This window comes from Mastomys coucha, unplaced genomic scaffold (genome assembly GCF_008632895.1).
Source record: "Mastomys coucha isolate ucsf_1 unplaced genomic scaffold, UCSF_Mcou_1 pScaffold16, whole genome shotgun sequence".
Lineage (NCBI taxonomy): Eukaryota > Metazoa > Chordata > Mammalia > Rodentia > Muridae > Mastomys > Mastomys coucha.
Window position 1 is genome coordinate 7,888,124 of NW_022196898.1, and position 22,724 is coordinate 7,910,847.

At 41.2% G+C, this 22,724-nt stretch overlaps 1 protein-coding gene across 1 annotated transcript in view; it reads right to left on the reverse strand.

The window, feature by feature from the left end:
* The window catches only part of Wwtr1 (WW domain containing transcription regulator 1), a 121,637-nt gene that overhangs the window by 22,296 nt on the left and 76,617 nt on the right, over positions 1-22,724 (reverse strand). Inside the window, 1 exon segment of the mRNA XM_031373890.1 lies at positions 1,631-1,830. Within this exon segment, the coding sequence (XP_031229750.1) occupies positions 1,631-1,830 (200 nt within the window).

A 22,724-nucleotide genomic window follows, 5' to 3' on the forward strand; every position in this document is an offset into this window, starting at 1 on the left:
AAGTTGTTACCATGATGCAGCCAAGAAAGCAAAAACGTAGAGTCTACGAGTAATATAGTTACTTAATAGTCTTCTCCGTTAACTTGATATTCATTCTTCCTATTTTCAAACACTACATCTGAGATGTATTAGATAAGCAAGACATTGTATATAAAGATGTATATAGATTTTAAAATAACAGCTATAGCGAGAACGCCTTTACTCTGTAACACCCCATATTCCCTTCCAAGGACCCTCTCTGAACAGTTAAAACTATTTTCTTATCAATAGCAAAAAGACTCCATCTCAGCCAGGTGTCTTTCTTCCTCCCTCCTATGTCCCTTTCTTCTTTCTCCCTCTGTTCTGGGAACCAAAACCTTGAACACTCTAGGCAAGTACTCTACCACTGAGCTATACCCTCACGCCCCCAGCCAACTCTGGGGCCTCAAACTCTCAACCCCAAGTCGCCCTTCTGAGTTCTGGATTGAAGGTATGCATTGCCATGCCTGGCTTTTAAATTTTGTTTATGATGTACAATGCTGAACGCTCAACGACACACAGCAGTTTTCTCTTGATCAAATAGGTGAATAAATGCACAGAAGGGCAGAGCTGGACATGGTGGCATAACTTAATCCCAGTATTTAGGAGCTGAGGCAGGAGGATCTTTTTTGACAAGTTTGACAGGAAGACTTTTTTTTTTTTTTTGAGACAGTACATCATCATGTTGCTGCTCTGGCTGTCCTGGAACTCGCTCTGTGGACCAGGCTGGCCTTGAATTCACAAAGACCCACCTACCTCTGCCTCCCAAGGGCTGGGATTAAAGGCATGTGCTACTATGTCCAACTATAACAAAACAATCTTAAAATAAAAAAGTCTAACTGATGCCTATGCAGTTTTGTAGAACATTCTGATCAAATCCATAACCAAACCAGTTTTCTCTCTCATTCTGCTTTGACTCTCCTTTTTCATGCTCTACTATAGAACAAGATGGCTAGTTACAGGGGGGCTTGTTTTATGGAATGCCTGTCTGTCTATTATCTTCTTTAATGAGGGAAAGGGGACAAAGTTGACTCCATTTCTAGAACTAGACCCTAAGACACTGGCAGCTTCTTCTCTCCCATTTCTATTCTTTCTTCTGGAGGATAACATTCTGGTACTGAGATTGTTATACTTCCTGTAATCCCAACTAAGCCCAACCTGCCAGCAATACTCATCATTAGCTAACATCCTCCTGGACCTTGCAAACCACCCACCTATCAGTTGACTACCACTAAGTAACCTCAAGTCAATGGCAACAACAGAACCACCTACCTTGGCCCTTTCTAAATTCTTAACCTACAAAACTGTGATTAAATTAAATGACTGTTTCAAATCTCCCAGTTAGGGGGATAATTTGTTACAAAGTAATAGCTAATCGGAAGATGTTCTTTCTCAATTTCTCTTTTCTCTTTTTAAACACTATCAGTGGAAGGTGAGGCAGCCATGACAACATGAGCAAGTTCATGAGCGCTTAAGGCTAGTTAAAGATAGTTCAGGCAGAAAGAGTTGGAAGAAGAAACTGGGCTGTGAATATGAGTCTTTGGCCTTATCTTGAAAGCAAACAGCTGCCCAAGGCCACAAAGTCTCCAACAGGTACCATGGAAGACCATACCTGCCTCATGAGCTCCTCTTGACGCATCCTAATCCTCTCTCTCTCCATCTGGATCCTCTGAAGCCGCAGTTTCTGCTGCTGCTGCTGCTGAGTGGTCAGTGCATTGGGCACACTCATGAGCCCCGTGGGTGGGTTCTGAGTTGGATGGTTCTGTGGACTCAGGCTAGTGGCCACGACCTGCTGGTGTTGGTGATTCATCGCTAAAGAAGGGAATAACAAACAGATCAATGACCAAGGCCTATGATACCTTATCAAAAAGAGACCATCGGAATGCTTTGTGTTTTGGAGTATAGATTCCTGAATTCCTTTTAAGCACTTTATGGTTAATCATTACTATTTAACAATTATTGCCTTAATACAACTCATGAAGGTACAGGTACCAGCTCCATACTACCTAGTGCTAGTTTTCTGTACTATTAAACATCTTATTTCATATTTCCTATACCTAGAATACATTTTTATTACAGTTATGTGTGTGTGTGTGTGTGTGTGTATGAGTGTGTGTGTATAGACATGTATGTAGGTTTTTGTGCTCATGCTCATGCATGTGTGGCCATATACATGTGTAAGTCATAGTTGGTTCTCCACTTCCACCATATGGGTCCCAGAATTGGACTAGGCTTACACCAAGTACCTTTACCCATTGAGCCGTCTCACAAGCCCTATCCTCGAATACATATTAAACTTAACATAAAATATAATGGTCAAAATATGTCACACAAATTTTGTCACAAGCTAGGAAAATTTTTTCACCAGGACACCCAGGAGTCCATGAACTTTTCAGGCACCTGGAATAGTTGTAGCAGCATTACAGAAGGCATATAATCAATTCTCAATATCCAATGGCTATACAAGAATACTCAGGATGAATGGGTGAACTGAGAGCAACAGGAAAAAACAAACAAACAAAAAACAGAAGTCAATCATAAAGAGGCCCATTTCATAATTTCTTGAATAACTCCTGGGATGGGAAGCATGGCCCAGTTAATACAGTATTGGCTAATAAATATGCAAGACGCTTTGGTTCATCCCTAGCGTCGGATAAACCTGGAGTGATGGTGCATTCCTTCAATCCTAGCACTCAAGTGTGGATGGAAACAGGAGAATCAGAAATGCAGAGTAATCATCAGCAACACAGCAAATCTGAGCCCTGCTTTGACTACATGAAATCCTGTCTAAAAATGTCCAAAGGGCTTGGCAGGGAGACCAGGCAGTGGTAGCATACACATTTAATCCCATCACTGGAGAGGCCAAGGCAGGGAGGGCTCTGAGTTGGAGGCCAGCCTGGTCCATAGAGCAAGTTCCATAACAGCCAGAGATACACAGAGAAACACTGTCTCAAAAAGTAAAATAAAATAAAATAAAATAAAATAAAGAAAAGCTGGAAAGAGGACTCCATGGTTAAGAGCCCTGTGGCTGCTCTTCTAGAGGACTTCTGGGATGGAAGCTCATTTACCATCTCCAGTCCCAGGAGACCCAACTCCCTCTTCTGACCCCAGCAGGCACCGGGCATAAAAGTAATACACAGACATATATGTTAGTAAACACCACACATACATACACACACACACAAATTTTTGAGACAGGATTGCGCTTGAATACGGACCCTGACTAATTCTGCCTCCAAATACTGAGATGTTTCAATTGCAGCCCTAAAGTTAAAGGTTTGTATTTATTTGTTCGGGAGATGGAATCTTATATATAAAGAGGGTGCTGTACCACTCTACCCCAAGCCCCCAAGGGGAATCTTTTAATCTTCAATCTGCTGAGGATATTATGTGGAAGCATGTCAGATACCTGAAGTTCCTATGACAGCCTATGAAGGATGAAAAACAAAGCAGCCCCACTTCTGTGTCTAAAGCATGATAACAGACAGGAGGGGGTCCTAACTCAACCACTAAGCTTTAATGTGAGGACCCCATGGAACCTTATAGGCATTTCTCCTACCCTTCCTTTGAGACAAACAAACAAACAAACAAACAAAATGCCCACAGTTCTTATTGATGGCAGAATATTTGAAATGTACATTTTCCTTCCAAAACTTGGTCTAGCCAGCCTTTGTGGAAGGCTAGAGGAAGAAGGATTTTTGCACATACAGTGTCACAGGGAAAATGTTCCCTCATGTACAGTTTCACCTAAGACAAAATTCTGACTTCAGGAAGAGCTTACTTCACGAAATCTGTTTCAAGTCAAAGGAAGGAAGTATTAAGCAATTAACTCAAAGGACAGACATTTTTGAACTCTCTGGAAAAGAGAGCATTTCTACTTTTCTGACATAACTACTATATGCAAGAAAGAGACACAGAAGGCCCCCAATATCAGAAACATCCAGATTGAGGGTAGGTGGGGTTAAAAGGCACGGGCTGTTAATATTAATGCTTTTTATTTATGTGTTTGTGTATCTACGAGTGCCCAGGGAAGCCAAACAAACTGCCAGACACGGGTACTGAGATCTGAATTAGGTCCTCTGGAAGAACAACACACACTCTAGAGTATTGAACTACCTCTCCAGGCCAAACATCTCAAGTTTTAAAGAATCGGACGGAGGTCTAAGAAGTTACCAACCTAACAACCTTTGTGTGGCATCGTCTTCAGCAACGTGCACCCTTGCAGAACATCCTTGCTGCCCAGGATTTGCTCACAAACAGTACAGTCCTCCGCCAGTCAGCTCCATACCACAACCAGATGCTCTCTATAGATTTTATTAATGTCTGATTCTTTAAATCTAGGTATTTAAGACTCAGAGGCTGCCTCTTCCCAGACCACACCCTCGCTGATCTTCAGAACATCCGCTCTTGCAGGTGTTCATTCTCACAGGAAACGTTGGTGGGAAGGACTATGGAGCTTCTTTTTTTTTTTTTCTTCTACCAAATTTATATTTGACCATTTAGACTAAGCATCCCTGGTTATTAACTACAGAGTGTGGAAAAGACTCGGACAATGGCTTTGTTTTCAGAATAAAACGTAGTGAAGCACAGCACACTCACCACAGCATGTGAGGGTATTTATAAAAATATTACAATAGTAAAAGACTACACGGGATCCATCCACTCAGTCACTCACTCATTCTTTCAATGTGCATTGGTGGTTCGCCTACATGGATGTCTATGTGCGGATGGCAGATCCCCTGGAAGTGGAGCTGAGACAGTTGTGAGCTGCCGTGTGGTTGCTAGGAATCAAACCTGGGTCCTCTGGAAGAGCAGCTCTTAACCAATGAGCCATCTCTACAGCCCTCTAAACATGACCTTACTGTCTATCAGTTTCATATTATAATCCGTCCTTTCAGGGACATATCAGTTTCATATTATAGTCCGTCCTTTCAGGGACATTCTAAATGATGATGATGATGATGATGATGATGATGATGATGATGATGATGATGATGATGATGATGATGATGATGATGATGATGATGATTCCAGAGAATAAGGGAATAGGATAATCTCATGGGTCATAGGGACAAAACATATATCGGACCATGGGACTACTAATGGAAAAGGGGTGGGGGTGGACTATGCACATACACCACTTGTTCTAGAATTAGCATGAAACGGGTAATGATGGTGCCTCTATGGAGGAAGCCGGGTGGGTGTCAAAGATGGAAGACCCTCTTCCCACTCTGCATCATTTAAGATCTGCCAACAGGCACATACTACTTACATAAAACATAGGCCGATTTTTTAAAATTAACAATAACAGGGGCTGGAGAGACGACTAGGCAGTTAAGAGCAATTGTTGTTCTTATAGGAGGTTTCCTAGAACATGCGTAGCAGCTTACAACCCTCCTTAACTTCAGTTCCCAGAAACCCAGTGCCCTCTCCTGGATTCCTTGGACATCAGGCATGCATGCAGTCCATAAACATACATGCAGGCAAAATATTCCCACACATCAAATAAAAATAAATCTTTTTTTCAAAAGTTCAAAACACGAACTATGGCCCTGCAAATGTCAAACTCAGTATTTTCCGGGGTCTTGTGGATTAAAATGACACTAGAATTATTTCAAACACAACAAATAAGGTTAAAACCCTCAGAGCTAAGAGTCTGCTTGGTGCAACTGTTCAGACTGCAATACAGAAATAAGGAAAACAAGAAGACCCAGAGAGAGCAGACCAGGAGCCAAGTGTCTTGGCTTAATTCAGGCATCCACTATTCAACTCTGTTCCTTCCCACTGGTTACTTTCTAAAAGTTCCTGAGATGCTGCCAGGCTGGTGCTCATGACCGTCACTGCTGGTTGAATGTCTTTAAAGTCACTGCCTTTGGGGGGTCAGGGGAAGAGAAGATGGCTACAGCACAAAGGCAGTCACCCGGAAAATACAGTCAAACATCTGACTGTGCAATGGACAAGATATTCCTTGGGATGATATTCCAGAACATTTGAGAGGAAACAATGGTCCCGCTTTTAAAAAGGGTACCCCAATGCAGTGTGAAGCCAAACTATCATGAACATGGAGGACATGTGAGAACTGGTACAGAATGGAAGCCGGGAGAAAGGTGCCAACAGTGAGTTCAGAAGAAAAAAAGAAAAAAAAAAGAACCAATGGGGTCCCCTTTGAGGCTGGGAAGGCATGTGAGGATGGGGGTTGGGGGGAGGTGTGGAGCATCATGGCTGAGATCCTTCAGGCAGTAGAGGCTGGCTGCTGGCTCAAAGGATACAGTGTGGGATGTCTCCAGCTCTGAACAGCCCACCAGCTGCTCAAAGAGACAGCAGTGGAGCCTGCAGGGTGGGCAGTTGGGGTTGCTGGGTTGAAGGGGCAAACATTTGAAAGACTAAAGACCTTATGGGTTCAAGACCTTTACTATCCTCCAAAGAAAGAGATAATCCAAACACATGATTTCTCTACTGACACAAATAGAATCAAGCTCAAGTTGAGCCATCTGTTTTTCCTGCTTCCAAGAGAGTAAAATTATCTTTTTCATCTTTCTGGGGGAAGGAGAATTGATTTTCTTCTGTTATTGGAAATTGGCTTTAAAAAGAAAAGAAATTAGGCATTTTATAATATAAAAGAGAACACCACGAAAAACAAACTCCAGAGCATCCAACATGTGATGCAGTAACCACATCCTTGGCGAAGCATTGTGGGTAACGGTTACTGAGGATGGACATGATCTTCTGCTCAATGCTGCCTAGGGACATTGTGCAATGACATTCTCTTACCCGCCTCTGGCACAACACTCTTGACCATTTCCACAAAACCTTAAGAGTAAAATGAGCTCCAAGTGAAGAATGTTCAGTTCTATCTAGGTGGGCAAAGTCTCTGCTTTTGAATCACTGCCCTTTCCAGCACCAGGAAACAGACAGCAGAGTTAACAATTCAAGGAGAGAATATGCTGGCAACTTCCCCAGTCAAGAGCTGAGGAAGCAGAGCGGGTGTGCTGCAGCTCAGAGGCTGCGAGGGATGCAGTCCTCAGGCTGTTTGACAAATGTCTGTTCGGCCTCAGAGACATCCAATGGCTTGCTTTTCTGGGCTCTAGGCTTGCTTCCCTCATTTACAAACAGCTTTGGGTTCTAAGACCACAGAAGGTAACGTGGAGAAAACAAGGGCAAACAATAAGGCTAGGAATGATTACAGAAACCCTCCAAGGCAGGCATGAAGCCGACTGTAGGTAGGCGGTGCAAAGAAAGACTCTGTTCCAGTGGCCAGGTGCTACAGAGAAGTTGAGAGACACAGATTCAATTCTCTTCCCTTCTAAGTCTTCCCTGCAAGTCCCACTTGAGTTCGGGAAAGAAGGAAGCCAAAGCTAGCAATGCTCCCTGTCAAATTCTCAGCTTCTCCTTCTCTGCGGACAACATCCTGGAGTTACAGTTTTGAAACTGTATTTTCCTCAACGTCTCAGTGGCATAGTTCCACTTAAATGAATCACTGAGGTCTTCCCAAACCGAGACTTCCCCTTTCTGCACCAATTTCTTTTTTCTGCCTCCATTGCTACCAGTCATGCTGACTTCCACACTGGGAGTCACTGTGGCTCATCAGATCAATAAGAACACAATACCAATGGGACCCATACTAATGCATACGTAGAACTGGATGATAGAACTAACTAGATGAATAAGGGGCGTAAGAGGCAAATCTCTGAAACAGGCATACAGATAGTTCTTGAAAAATTACACAGTTCCAAAGAGGAAGGAGGAAACTTTACAGAAACCTGAAACCTGGTGACTTTGTCAGGTGACCAGGGATAGCATTAACAGTGACGAGATGCGACAGTGGTATATAACCTTGACAGCACATGGTGAGAATGATGTCCTTGGCTTTAAAATTAAAAATCTCCATCATCAGCTGGGCAGTGGTGGCACATGCCTTTAATTCCAGCACTGGGGAGGCAGAGGCAGGCAGATTCCTGAGTTTGAGGCTAGTCTGGTCTACAGAGTGAGTTCCAGGACAGCTAGGGCTATACAGAGAAACCCTGTCTAGAAAAACCAAAACAAACAAACAAACAAACAAATCTCCATCATGTTCTGCGGGGCAGTGGTGGCGCACGCCTTTAATCCCAGCACTTGGGAGGCAGAGGCAGGCAGATTTCTGAGTTCAAGGTCAGCCAAGGCTACACAGAGAAACCCTGCCTTGAAAAAACCAAAAACACAAAACAAACAAATAAAAACAACTCCATCATCTTCTTTCCCAAAACCATTATGCAAGTCTAACTCTGTGTGTATGTGTGTGTGTGTGTGTGTGTACACATGTACAAGCATGCATTTGGAGGGAAGTACGATTCTAATAAAGGGGAATTACATAAAACACATGAGCAATACTCCTCAAAACTACCAAAGTGATGCAAAACAAGGAGAACCTACCAGCCAAGCAGCTCAAGACAAGATAGGTGAAGACTGGGAATGGAGAAATTTACATGTAAATAAAGAAAATATCTAATAATTAAAAAAAAAATTACAATAAAAAAAAAGATAGGTGAAAGTGCTGTCTAGATGCTGTTTGAGATGTGGAGCAGAAAAAGACATTAGCTAAAAGCTAATGGATGAAATTTGAAGGGAGGTTGGAAGTTTTAATTTTACTTTTTATTCTTATTTACTTATTTCCTTGGTCTTTTTGAGACAGGACCTAACTACGCATCTCTGGCTATCCTAGAACTTGGTAGGTAAACCAGGGCTGGCCTCCAAACTTTAGCAATCCTCCAATCTTGGCCTCCCAAGTGCATGAGTTGCCATACCTGGCTTAAAGTATGGATTTTAATTAGCAACAATTGAGCCAACACTTGTTTATTAGTTATTACAAACATAGCATACGAATGTGAGATTAACAGCAGATAAAGCTGGATGTAGAGGTATATAGAAATTCTATACAAATTTTTTATAAAAGTATAATTTTTAATTAGGGAGCATAGTTAACAGAGACATGGAGAAAATACACAGGGCTGGAGTGGAATATGGTCTCTAATGTATTCTATGAGAGTAAATAGATACAAAGGAGCTGTTTCCAGATGTATTATGTTGTCAATCAAGATTGTGAATTCATTTTACTGCTGAATTTCTCAGTCTTAAATATACTCAAGAGTTCCCTGTTCTTTTCTAAGAGAGATAAAAATTACAACACCTATACCTTGCAGGACTCTCTCTCCTGAGTAAGAAAGCTAAAAGATACTGGTCAACTCCAGTTTAGTAGATGTCTTGGCAAAGCATTGAATTATGATTAGAATTAAATATTTAAATATGGATCAGCAATTATTAGGCTCTTACTATGTTGAATAAATAATTTCATGTGTCTAGAGAATGTTGTGCAAGATGCAAAGTCACAGATGAACAAAAGCAACACACACATGCACACGCGCGCACACACACACACAGGCACACACACACACACAGGCCTTGGTGGGAGACAGACTGAAGTTGGAGAGTGACTTAAGCCAAGCCAGAGTTTGAGACCAACTAGAACACGGAAAGACTGAAAGAAAGCAAAAGCAAAGAACACACCAGGGAAGGGACTATTAAAATATTAAGAAAGGTCTATCTATTCAGTCTCCACATACGCATGCTGGTGAGCAGGAAAGAGTCACGGATGGTTTAATCTGCATGGCAGTTTTCATAGGGACTTAGAAAAACTTTGCTGTCTTATATTCAAAATAATCTCTTTAATGCAAAAAAGAAAGAAAAGAAAAGAAGGAAGGAAGGAAGGAAGGAAGGGAGGAAGGAAGGAAGGAAGGAAGAATGAATGAATGGCTCCTGTAGGTGGGTGTAGTGCACAGCTTTAATTCTAGCACTCCAGAGGCAGAGACAGAGGCAGGAGGATCTCTATACATTCAAGGGCAGGTTTGAATCAATATCAAACACACCAAGCAACCTTTTAACATCATCTCTGAACACAGGAATGCAGAAGAGGCTGACATACTGCTGGGAAACCGAGTAGTCCTTCCTCAAAACAGGAAGCATGCAGCCAGCCAATACCATATTGGATAATACCCAGGATTTGTAACCTGGGAAACTTCCTCCTTAAAACAGTGTGTCATTCAGGACAGTGTAAGCTAAGAAGGTTACTAAGCTGCATCATCAGTCGCACATTTGGCAACCTCAGTACACCAAGAGAGAGGAGAAGCTAAGAGCTGTAGAATCATAGACCCTAGGGTTAAAACCTTACCCTTGACCCCATTTTTTCTCCACTTCAAATGACGAAACTAAGGTATGACCAATCATCCTGGCTTCCATGTAACTGAGGGGTTTCCTAGGAGACAGGACCAATTCAGGGCAAGTCCCTACAAATGGAATGGCTTGTGACTTTAGGCCTGTGACTCTCAGAAGCCCCAGGGTTACCTCATCAAGACAGAACTCTTATAGAACCAGCTGTCACAACCAGTTGATATTTAAGACGAAGGCCAGCAATCCAAGATGGCAGTCAATGTGCTCCAAATCAGTCATTATAGAAGGAGTGCTTATTATTTTATTTACTCTGTATGCTGTCACCAAGAAAAGGTCAGATGACGGGGTCAGTCCATTTAGACCTGCGCTTACCAGACTTTCATTAGTAAAATGTTTTTTGTCATGAGCTCCAATCTAGCCAGGGTTCCCTTATGTCCAGGGGCTCATTCAGCAGCTTGCCAAGAGCCTGGGCTTCTGTCACTAGGGTCATAGTAGAATGTCAGCCCCTCTGTGCTCTCTAAAGTCTCTGGGGATCGCTTTCACCCTACAGGCATTTTTCAACTATCATGTTAAATTTTTAGACTAAACTTTTGGAGACTATCCTCCATCTTAGCTACTGTACATACCCTCTAGGGTTCTAGTATAGACCTTGAGACACATTTTAAAACTGATGGTTTCCACCAGGCAGGACACACCAGAATGGTGCATAGGCATCACTATGGGGCCCCTATCCCTGCCCCGCCCTCATCCAAAAGTCAGAAATAGTTGGTAACCTACGTTGGAGAGGACAGTTAGTTTCCCTTGTGCTACTTCATGAAGAAGTCTCAAGCAGACCCTTTAAAAAGATGAAAACCTGGATCACGTTTTGATGGTGCTCTGATTGTATGACCTAATTTTACACACACAGAGAAGTTACAGCACTTTGTTCTTGAATTTTTTTTTTTTAAAAGAGAATTTAAAAAAGTCAGATGTACTTTTGAAAAATTACATCCCATGAGCCACATCACTGCTGTCAGGTAATACTAGACCTGACCATGTAACGATACAGAAGCCAAGCCAAAACATACAGGTGTAAATCGTTTCTGACTTATAAACAGACCCAGTGCACCAAGCTCGAAAAATATTCCAGCAGGAAGAGTGTCTGAGTACAGCTGCAGGCCTTTTCCTAAACTCTTTTTATATGCTATGCATGGTTTGACTCGTGCTGGCCAACCTCACGTGTCACGCAGCCCTGTCTGATGGAAAACACATGTCCACAGAGGAAAGGAAACCCAGCCACAGTGCAGCCTTGACTTAGTCATGACACAATAACTACAGATGCATCTCTTGTCTTCCTTGTGTATTCCTCAGCTTTTGTCTACAGTGAGCTACTTGTATTTCTTATTTCCCAGAAACAGTATTTAAGATCCAATGACGTCAGCAAACAAACAAACAGGAAGAACCCAGCTTTTCACTTCCGGGTGCATTTGGTTCCAAACATCTGTAAAGTATTAAACCAATAAGTTCACAACCCCGACTTCCCACTAAAGTTTTTAGTCTTTAGTTCTTTAGTTCTCAGATGGCTCAGTTGATAAGCACAGAGCTCAATGACAATATACACTCAGCTAAACAGAATCTCCAAAGAATGGCATGGGGCTTGCAAGGCTCCAAATGTTCCAGACCCTTCCAGTAAAAGGACTTACAACCCAACTTGCAACTATTTCCCAGACAACCTTGAATGTTAAGCAGCTTGTAATCCTGCTTGCCCATTTAAAACAGTAAGCTTATACTTAGACCAGTGCACAAGTAATTGTGCACCTCTGTTCCGCCAGGAAGAACACAAGGGCTTGTGCCACTGGCTTTGATGCTCTCCTTAGTGAGCACACTACCTGGATGTATAGTTTGCTAACTGTAAGGATCTAACTAAAGGACACTGGCTTTTATCACTGTAACATATCCAGAAAAATGGAAAATGGGGTGGGGCACAACAACCAACCCTCCCATTCTTGTCATGTTAATTCCTGAATTCTTGTGTGTGTGTGTGTGTGTGTGTGTGTGTATGTGTGTGTGTGTGCGTTTTCACCTAAAGCAGCATTAGAATGTGCAACCCCAATTCCACCTACTTGCTGTAATAATATCTCAAGATTTATCCAAAGTGATCCAGCAGGAAGCACTACTACAGAGATGATGTGCTTAGCAACGACTAGTAGGGCACAGTAGAAGCTAAGACCTTTTCGGTGTTATTCCAGAAAGGCATCCTTCTGATTTTGAATTTGTCCCCATGGGTAGGCACTCTCAGGGAAAACAAAATTGTTTTACTATCTTTAGATAGTCTGTGTACCTTTATCCCGATTGGAAATGGCAACTCTGACTCCTGGCCATTTCTATTCGTTAGCTAGGAAAGATTATGGGCACTTCGTACTGGTCAGCTTTGCCAAATGATTTTCAAAACTACTGCGGGCACTAAGCATTGGAGCCCAAGCTAAAGGGCAGGAAATGGGCACCCACAAAGACCAGAGAAAATGCTGCCAGTGTGCTGGCTTTAATCTGCATTTTGTATATCATTCTAGTAAACACCCTTACTATTTACAGAGGTCACACAATCCACACTAAGCGTGCATGAGGCAGTCCAAGCATCTGGAGTGTTTTCTAAAAGGGAACTTGCAGGTAACAATCAAGCATTGGAAATTATTGGCTCTGTGAGAAATAGCAAAAATTATGATGAGGAATTAACAAAGATAGCAACGGGACATCAGCACTTTTCAGTTTAGAACCACTTGGGGGACAGGGGCACCAGACACAGGATTAGCACACTATAATTTAACCCAGGGTATCAAGGTAAAGAAAGCTTAGCAAACTGTGTGGCTTTGCACATGTGTGAATCTAACAGAATATTGTACCTAGCTCGAAACAGAATGTCCAATAAGAGTCAATTGCCTTGGACATAAAGAGGATCATTACGAATAGTAGTGATTTGGGGATGTTAAACTGCATCGATCCTTTTATCATTTCCGGAATTCTACTGTTAAATTCAATGATGGAAAGACAGCAGGGTCCCTTCCCCTCCAAAGAGGGCAGACACACAAACAGCATACAAATAATAACTTTTTACTCAGGAACCACAGGGAAGGGGTGAAAGGGGTCCAGGAGGACATCAACAGAACCGTGTGTTCTGCACATGGAGGGATGCTGCAAGTGTGAACTCACAGCCACTGTGGCTGCCTGCACAAACCAATCATCATTCTAGCATGGAGTGTTTTGAACAAGAGTGTCCCTCATAGGCTCATGAGCTTCCACCCTCACCTAGGAGCTACAGAAAGTTGATAGCTTCTGAAGGAGGGGGAATCAGTTTTAAGAATGGGACTCCCAATAGGTTGATATTCCATTGGATAGCCCCACAAAGTAGTATATGAACAATCAAATTGGAGTTAATGGGCTATTAAATTAAAAAGGATACAAAATTGGGGGGGGGGGAGAGATTAGTACAGGTGGACCTGGGAGGAGTTAAGGGAAGTGGGGGAGGGGTGAAGATGATGAAAACACATTGTCTGAAGTTCCCAAAGATTTAATAAAGATACTCTTAGCATGGGAATATTTCTGACCTATGGGCTTAAGATACTTATGAAGAAAAGTATACAGGCAGAGGGCAAGGGGCAACATACAGGTTCTGTATGGTCTAAAGGCTCTAGAAGGCACTGTGTTAACCTCAATTCCAGAGGCACAGGAATGAATCTCCTTCAGACACCCTGCTTGAATGACACAGGAAATTGCCAAATGATTCAGTCACATCAGGTTAAAGGAGGCTCAGAACTAATGTCTCTCAGCTGCCTCTCTCAGCCCTATATGGAGGCTGGGATCCTAACGGGGTTGGGGGGGAATAACTCCGTCTTGCAAGGAGTGGGAAGTAGCAGGCTTTGCTTTTAGCACACGGCAAAGTTTGGCCCCAAGTAAAAATGAAACAAATGCCTATAGCTCTACATGTTATTGGGAAGGGTGAGCTTTAAAGGGCTGTGTCATTAACAACGGAAATTACAAGAGAGGAACTGTGGCTCTCAACTGTCTAAATCTGATCTACATTAACCTGAGATCAGGCCTGTAACCCAACCCCTGTTCTCAAAGGTTACAGGAAACCTCCTAAGAACTCCCACTGGCCCTGCTTGTTGAAAATACTCTAGACAGTGTCCAATCTTGAGGAATCACTGCTTTGTGCTTTATACCCAGGAAAAAAGCAGATTTATCCTCCAAAATATGTGGGCCTATCTCTCCTGAATGACCTATCTCCCGTAAGTTGACCCATCAGAGCCCAGCAAGTTCAGATCCATTCTGTCACCAAATAGGGCTTCCCTTATTCATTTTTACCTTTAGATCCATGAGTTTGGTTTTCTTTCCATTTTCAGCCATAGTTTCCCCTTAGTCCAATTTAACTTGGTTATTTACTTTTATTCTTTTAAATGTTACATACTATAAAAGAGGAAAAAATAAATGGATGAAAATAATCTGTTTCTTTCTTTCTCCTCTCTCTCTTCACCAAGAAGAATTAGTGCTTTGAATAAGAGTGGCCCCCATAGGCTCATATATTTGAAAGCTTAGTCTCCGGGGAGTGGAACTGCTTAAAAGAATTAGAAGACTTAGGAGGTGTGGTCTTGTGGAAGAAGTGTGTCATGTGAGGAGAGGAGCACTGAGGTTGAAAAAGAACATGTCAGGCCCAATCTCTCTCTCTCTGCAAGCATACCAGCAGACTAAGATGTACAATTCTCAGCTACCTCTCCAGCATCATGCCTACCATGATGGTAACAGACGAACCTTTGAAACTATAAGCAAGCCCCAAATTAAGTGCTTTCTTTTAATAAGAGTTGTCTTGGTCATGGTGTCTCTTCACAGCAACAGAACAGTAATTTAGACAACTAGCATAGTTTATTAAGAAACAAAGATCCTAAAAGCTACACAAGAAGTTCTTATAATTAAAAGACCACATCAAAAGATATGCATATAACATTTCTCAAATGCCCTGATGAATGAAGCAGGCATATTTGTGAATGAACTTATGAAACATGCCAAAAGCTTCCATGCTATGAGAAATAAAAATAAGTAGCACAAAAATGTCCAAACTAATGTTTCCAGAATGAATTAAGACATGCATGAAAAAAACATCCAAAAGGAGAATAACTTAAGTCCTTCACCTACGCATAAAATAAGACAGGAAAATATAAGCAAATTCAAGCAATATTTCTGAATGCAATAACAGACGTGAATAGGCTAAAATTAAACTTATCTCTGCAGATAGCTATCCAATGTATTATTTGTCATGTATATTGTATCAGGTACCCTTTGAAACCTAACTGAACCACGCTGGAAATAATCATTTGATGATCACTCATCCCAAAGGCATCCGTGTCTCTGAGCACACCTCACTGACTGAAGATGAAAACGCTTTTCCTCATAGCTCATTCTCTGTACTGAATATTAAATGCACTGCATTAATGCACAGCAACTCTGCCTCCATCCCCAATCCTCTCAACCAAAATGATCAAAGTTAACATCCTAAGTCCTATGGCCTCTCAACACGGTGTGATCACGTGATGAGTACACATTCCTGTTTCTTCCTGCCAAACAAGTATAACAGTATGACCAACACCTAAGTCATAGGAAGCAGGAGACAGATGCAATGTCAAAGATCGTCTACCAAATAACTGGCCTATAGGCTTTAAAAAAAAATTAAAAAAAAGTCAAGGTCCAAAAGAACTATAATTGGAGAATCACTCCAGGTTAAAAGAATTTAATGAGAGGTTGGGGATACAGTTCAATGATAAAGCATTTGTATAGCATGACTCAGACTCTGGGTTTGATCCCAGCACCCCAGAAAGAAAAGGTGAAAGAAGAGAAGGAGCAGACTAAGCTCAACATGTGTTAACAAAAGACAAAACTCATACAGACTGCACGTTAAATACAGGACTGTATCAGTGGTGGGGGCCCCTGGTTTTGATACCTGTACTCTGATCAGAAAACACAGTCTAAAGCACTGCAAATATTTACAGTTACAAATCATGGTGTCTCTAGTTTACCTTCCACCACTAAAGAAAGAGCTGGAGGGGTAACCAAGTGGGAGAATAGTTGTAGAATCTTCCAGGCCCTGGGTTTAATCTTCAGCCACACAAACAAAACTTTGTTACTATGATGTGTGGTAGTGCATGCCTGTATTCCAACTACTAGGGAAGCTAAGATAGCCACGAGTTTGAGGATACCTGAGTGAGATACTGCTGGAAGGAAGGAAGGAAGGAAGGAAGGAAGGAAGGAAGGAAGGAAGGAAGGAAGGAAGGAAGGAAGGAAGGAAAAAGAAAAGATCATATACACATGGATAAGCAAATCAAGCTATGTTAACAATCAAATTACCAACAACTAACAAAGGTGTATGTTACAAAGGATAAATACAGCAGTTCCTTGTACTGAACTTGAAACTTTTCTGAAGTTTAAGATTCTTTCAAAATAAATTAAGATTTTTGTTTTCCCTAAATAAAACCTATGTGAATATAGTCCAAAGTACAGAGACTTATAGTTTTTGCCTGGCAGGGTACAGGGAAACTGTGTCTGCACTTGGGCCATTGCTTCCATTATAGTCTTGGGCTTTGAGGAAACCCCCCCTCCCCCATTAAACAATGGTTTTGTTAAGTGACTTGAGTCTGCAAGAAGGAACAGAACTCTGGTTATGAAATGGGCTACATTATAGTTGTGTGTGTGTGTGTGTGTGTGTGTGTGTGTGTGTGTGTGTGTGTGTGTATTATACTTTATATTTGCTGTTCCACCAAGCCCCCAACCAAACTGTGACTTAAATAAAAACAAACAGCTTAGTAACACAAGATACACAGTTTACAACTAGTAGCCTTTTATAAGAAATCTTCTAGAAAGTGGTTACTAAGACCAAGACTTCCAAGGTCAGGAAGTTCTTAGGAGGAAGCTGTGGCACCAAGAGTTCTCATAGTAACAGTGGAGACCTGCCATGAAAGCCTTCACTTATGCAAGCTCAGAACTGTAACTGTCAACCTGCAGAATAAGGACTATCTTCGGCAATGCCATTTTGTTATTCATATAATTTAGGCCTTGAGATTTTCTCTCAGATTGCAAGAAAATAGATTTATGTTTAAGAGAAGACTGGCCACAGAGAGGGCAAAAGCATTTAATGCCTGTTGGGGTCTATGAAGAGAGTCCTCTCCGGAACATCCCTAGGTTCTGGTAGACCGGACAGCAGCAACAGAAATACAATAAATACTACATGATGTAAAACAGTACCCAGAGGCCTTTAGAATGGAACTGCTCTGGGCATTTGTTTTGTGAAGAAGATGGAATGAGCCAATGACACTGAGGGAGAAACCACAGCTCTAATTAGTTCAAGCACTGACAATAGTGGACAAACTGGAAAAACGTTTTTCTTGATATCTTGGCTATAGTGTTTGGAACAACGAAATGAAACTAAAGCCAGAACTAAGTCAGCCACATCCACGTCTCTTTTTTTTTATTTTCATTTTTTTTCCCTCTCTCTTTCTTTTCCAACTTTATTCTTTCCAGCTCTGCAAATATTTAAACTCTTGGCAAAATTCAAGCCTCACAACTCGCTCTTCTCTACTGTCTGAGAAATATAACACTGAAAAGGGGAAAGGAGAGGAATAACATGGCATGAAGTGCGTGGCATGTGCTGGGGAGCAGAACAATTCCCACTGAGATTGCCATCTATGGCTTAGGGAAACACATCTGGATATACAGTTAGAAAACATCTGGATGTACAGGTAGGAAACATATGGTCACACAGGTTGGAAACATGGACGACGTATGGAAAGGAGACACGTAGATAGACAGGCAGGAAGCGTCTGGATACCAAGGCTGAGAAACAAAGCCAGATAGGAAGCTAGGTGCCTTGAGAGGACACACTTTTACCACTACTGAAGGTTGTGTTCTTAAAAGATCAATACCCCAGGGCCTAGAGAGACAACTCAGCAGTAAAGAGCACTTGTCTTACAGAAAACCTTAGTGTGATTTTCAATGCTTACGTGGCACCACACAACTATCCATTAACTCCAGTCCTAGGGGATCCATTGCCCTCTCCTGACCTCCATAGGAACCCAGCATGCACATGTGCACAGGCCAGAGGCGAGCAAAGCACTCATACACATATAAAATAAATCAGAAGAGAACGAGAGTGAAGGCGGCATTCCAAACTATCCCTCTTCATGGTGGTGAATCTCTAGATATACTCCTTAACTCCATTTAAGCAAACCACAGCAAAGCTGTATTTTAAATAACATTTTTAGATCTTTACTCCCAAACGCCCAACGAAGCTGGAAAAAGAAATGAAGTAAAGGCTGGCACATGCACACACTAAAATGTATATTGCAACAACGCTTGTGATGGTAAAAAGTAGAATAAACTCTTATGGCTAGCAACAAAAATTATAAAAACTAGAGACAGAGTAGCCCAAAACTTTAACTCTAACTACTAGGATAGGAGGAAGAAGAGTCTGAGGTCAGAAGAGGTTACACAGTGAGACCCTGCCCCAAGAAATCAATAACTAGGCTAGGATCTGGCTTGGTGATAGAGTGCTTGCCTAACCCTGAGTACAATCTCCACTACTGCAAAAATGAAACAACAACAACAACAACAAAGCAGACTAATTAATTGACAGAAAAAAGAAAATAGTGACCTTGCTAGTTAAATAATTCACGCAAGGATCATCATGCCGTCATAAACTGATACAACGACTATAAACTAGAAACCAAAAACATGCTGGGCAGGTGGATTTCTGGGTTCAAGACCAGCCTGGTCTACAGAGTGAGTTCCAGGACAGCCAGGGCTACACAGAGAAACCCTGTCTCAAAAAAGAAAAAAAAAAAGAAAAAAAGAAAAACATGTCCACAGCCATTGATATTTAAAACCCATTTGTTATTTATCAAAAATTATATGGCAAAACATGCATACATGTAAAAATAAAGTAAATCTGAAATAAAAAATGTTAATTATATGAAAAAAAGTTTGATAACAGATATTACTGGCCAGCATATGAGAAAAGACAATACTCACTGGATTAGGAAAGAAGTTAAAATAATAACTACTAAAATTATTAATGCATATACTCTTAAAAATCCTACTTTAGGAAAATCACTCTCTCCATAAAGACTGCGTGGCTTGTAGGATGTCCTGTGTAGCATTGAACTGTCAGCTAAGTATTAGCATAAGGAGCTGGTTAAACAAAACACAGCATATCAACTGTGCAACTGTGACACGCTGTTGGTAAGACGGCATCACTCTGTAAATACTCATTTAGAAAGCTCTCTAACACATGCTAAAGTTATTAAAAGGAAATATGCACCCGGGCAAGAATGTATGGTAGGGTAAAGCTAGCACAAATCTGAGGAAGCTGCTAATGGTGGTGTCTGTGGGGAGAAAGGGGTCAGAGGTCATGGTGGCAAGGAACCTTACTGTTCAGGAATGTTCTCAGAACCAACTTCAGGCTTCTTTTCCATATGCTAATGTTTCTTTTAACAAAAAGACCACATCAAAAGGCACCATGCATGGGGTTAGAGAAATGGCTCAGAGGAACACTGACTGCTCCTGCACAGAGGACCTGGGTTTGATTCCCAGTACCAGCAGCTCACAACCATTTGTAACTCTAGTTCCAATGCCCTCCTTGGCTTCTTCTGCGTCAGGCACACAAAAGTGGTGCACAGACATACAGGCAGCCAAAATACCCATACACATAAAACAAAATAAAATAAAACATTACATAGAAGAAGGGGAAAAAAAAACCTGCAACTTAAAAATGTTTAGGATACCTTAATTTTTGAAGTAGACAACAACAACAACAAAAAAAATGTAGAAGATTTTCCAATGCACACAACATATAAGAAAAATTATTACTTCATTGTATGTATGTGTGTCCCTACACGGATACACTATATGGAAGTCATAGGACAACCTGCAAGACTTGGTCCTCTCCCTCTACCATGTGGTTTCCAGAGATCTGGCTCAGGCTTCCAGGCAAATGCCTTTCCCGCTGTGCCAAGACAAGACCAGCATGGAAGGAACTACAGAAAGACTTTGAACAGCAAAATTACAGTAGCTTTTTATTCTCTTGGTGACTGTCGAACAGCATTAGCTAATAGTGACCAAATAGCAATTATTTTATAAGAGCAGGCTTCTGGAATCTCATGACCAAAAACATATTAAGGTCTTATTTTTTGTTGTTGTTGTTGTTGTTGACTTTTTTAATATAGTTTTAGTGTACATTTATTTTTAAAGAAAAAGATAACAAAGGTCAGAAAAATACAAGTTGTCCCAGCAAATAATTTCAAATCTTTGTCATGACTGATATTATAACCTTCTACACAGTTTTTTTAATTAAAGTTATTTCTATACTCCTTTATTGTGTGATTTGATTAAATGCACGAACCTTTCATAAGCTAAAATAAAAACAAATATTAATAAACTTTTATCTTATAGGGCAGGAAAAATCCCAAGCAAGCTCTCTATTCCATGCCTATTTGTCAGTGTTCTTATTTTACTACTTCTTATTTATGGATTAAGTCTGTATTCTATCATCTCTTAGCCTACTCCTTCCTTCTTAGAAATTTAAAAAAAAAAAAAAAAATAGTAAAAGTGAGTTTTCTGTCTTCGGTGCCTAAGTAGGAAATATCCAGCAAGGCTTTTTGTCTGCCAGGCCCTCCTATGGGATTATTATGCTGAATTCATCACAGAAAAACTGTTCAGACAAAGCATGGAAGAACAGCTGTCCCTAACCATGACCCACTACCACACACCCAGGAATAAATTTAGACTTCTAGGCAGGAAAAAGAAATTAATCAGTTCATACTCGAGTTTGGGAGTTGGGGGATGGGGAAGGGAGTATTTGATCACACGGGAGCAGAGACAACATTACCCAGGAGATCGGAGAGCAGTGTCCATGTGCCATTCACTACGTACCACCTTGGAGCCCGAATATCAGTTGCCCGGCATTACTAGGGCAGGGCCGGAGGGGGTGGAAAGGAGGCTCCAACTTTATGTGGGTAAAATCCTCCTCAGCAAGGATTTCCCAAAGAAGGCAAGGGATAGACAAGATTTAAACTATCAAATTCTTCTGAAGACTCCCAACACAGGCATTTACCATTCAAAGGACAAATTTATTCGGTATAACAACTTATCTATATATTATTAAAATGCTAATTTCCATTATAGTTAGGACTTTAGAGTTTCTGTCATTTCCCTGTTATTTTCTTACCAAGTAAATTAAGTTTCTTGTATTAAGTGAAAAGATTGTTTTTTTGATTTTTTTTAAAAAAAGAATAACATTGGATACTTGGATACAGTACCCACAGGGCTCCCACCTAGTTGTCTGTCTTATTTAGCATCATCTTCCTTCCTCCATCCCTGGGGATGTCTGGTAATTCAGACACAAAAGCCACCAATCTACTCAGATAATATCAAATTGAGGAAAATGTTCAAGTCAACCAAATATGGAAAATATGAAAATTAAAATGTATGGTAAAAATTATACCATATATGGAATTATTTGAATTAAAGTAGAAGAAAATTGGTTTTTGCAAGTGTCTTCTTCAGAGACTACTTTATGGAAGAAAGTACAGGGAGTCTAAGCATACAGGCCTTCTGTCACCTGCGGTAGCCCCTGTTCTTACAAAGCCACTAATGCCACAATACAGAGATAAGTAAGAGGTCTCCCCTCTCGCAACTAAAACATGATTAGATCGACAAGCCAAACTTTGGGAATATATCCAAAGCACGTGTAACTCATTAGATATCTGGCTAAAAAGTATCTCAAGAGTCAAGCACAAAAGTTCAGGCCTGAAACCTAACCCTTAGGAGGTCTAAACAGGAAGGCAAGTTCAAAGTTCAAGACCATCCTTTCCTACAAGTTGAGCTGGGGATCAGTCTGGCCCAGTATCCAAAGCACAAAACGAGAAGTGTGGTAGAGCACACCTTTAATTCCAGTGCTTCTAGAAGAAGAAGGAAGGATGAATTCTAGGCAGCCCTGGTCTGCAGGAATTCCAGGCTAGTCAGGGCTACCAAGGAACCCCTGTCTCAAACACAAACAAAAAGAAGAGTCATGTCATCCTGGGACATGGCCACATTGGCTTTATGCCAACCACACAAGGTTAGCTCAACATATACATAAATAAATGTAATATAATACATACAAACAGACTTAAGGATAAAAAGAAGAGGAAGAAGGAAAGGAGGAAGAAAGAAGGAGGAGGAGAAAGGAAGGAAGGGAAGGAAGGAGGGAGAGAGCGCAAAAAAGACTTGGGGGTTCAATCTCTAGTATCATAAACAAGCAAACAAACATAGACAACCACTCTCCTACTTTAACTACAACTCCACAAAGTAAAGAGTTTTATGCAGCAGCAAGCAAATACGTTTCAAAATACTTAGATCACAGTTTCTGTGGATAAATTCTGCTCATACGAATGGGCTTTCAGTGTGTTCCCATGTACATGTACGAATGGGCTTTCAGTGTGTTCCCATGTACA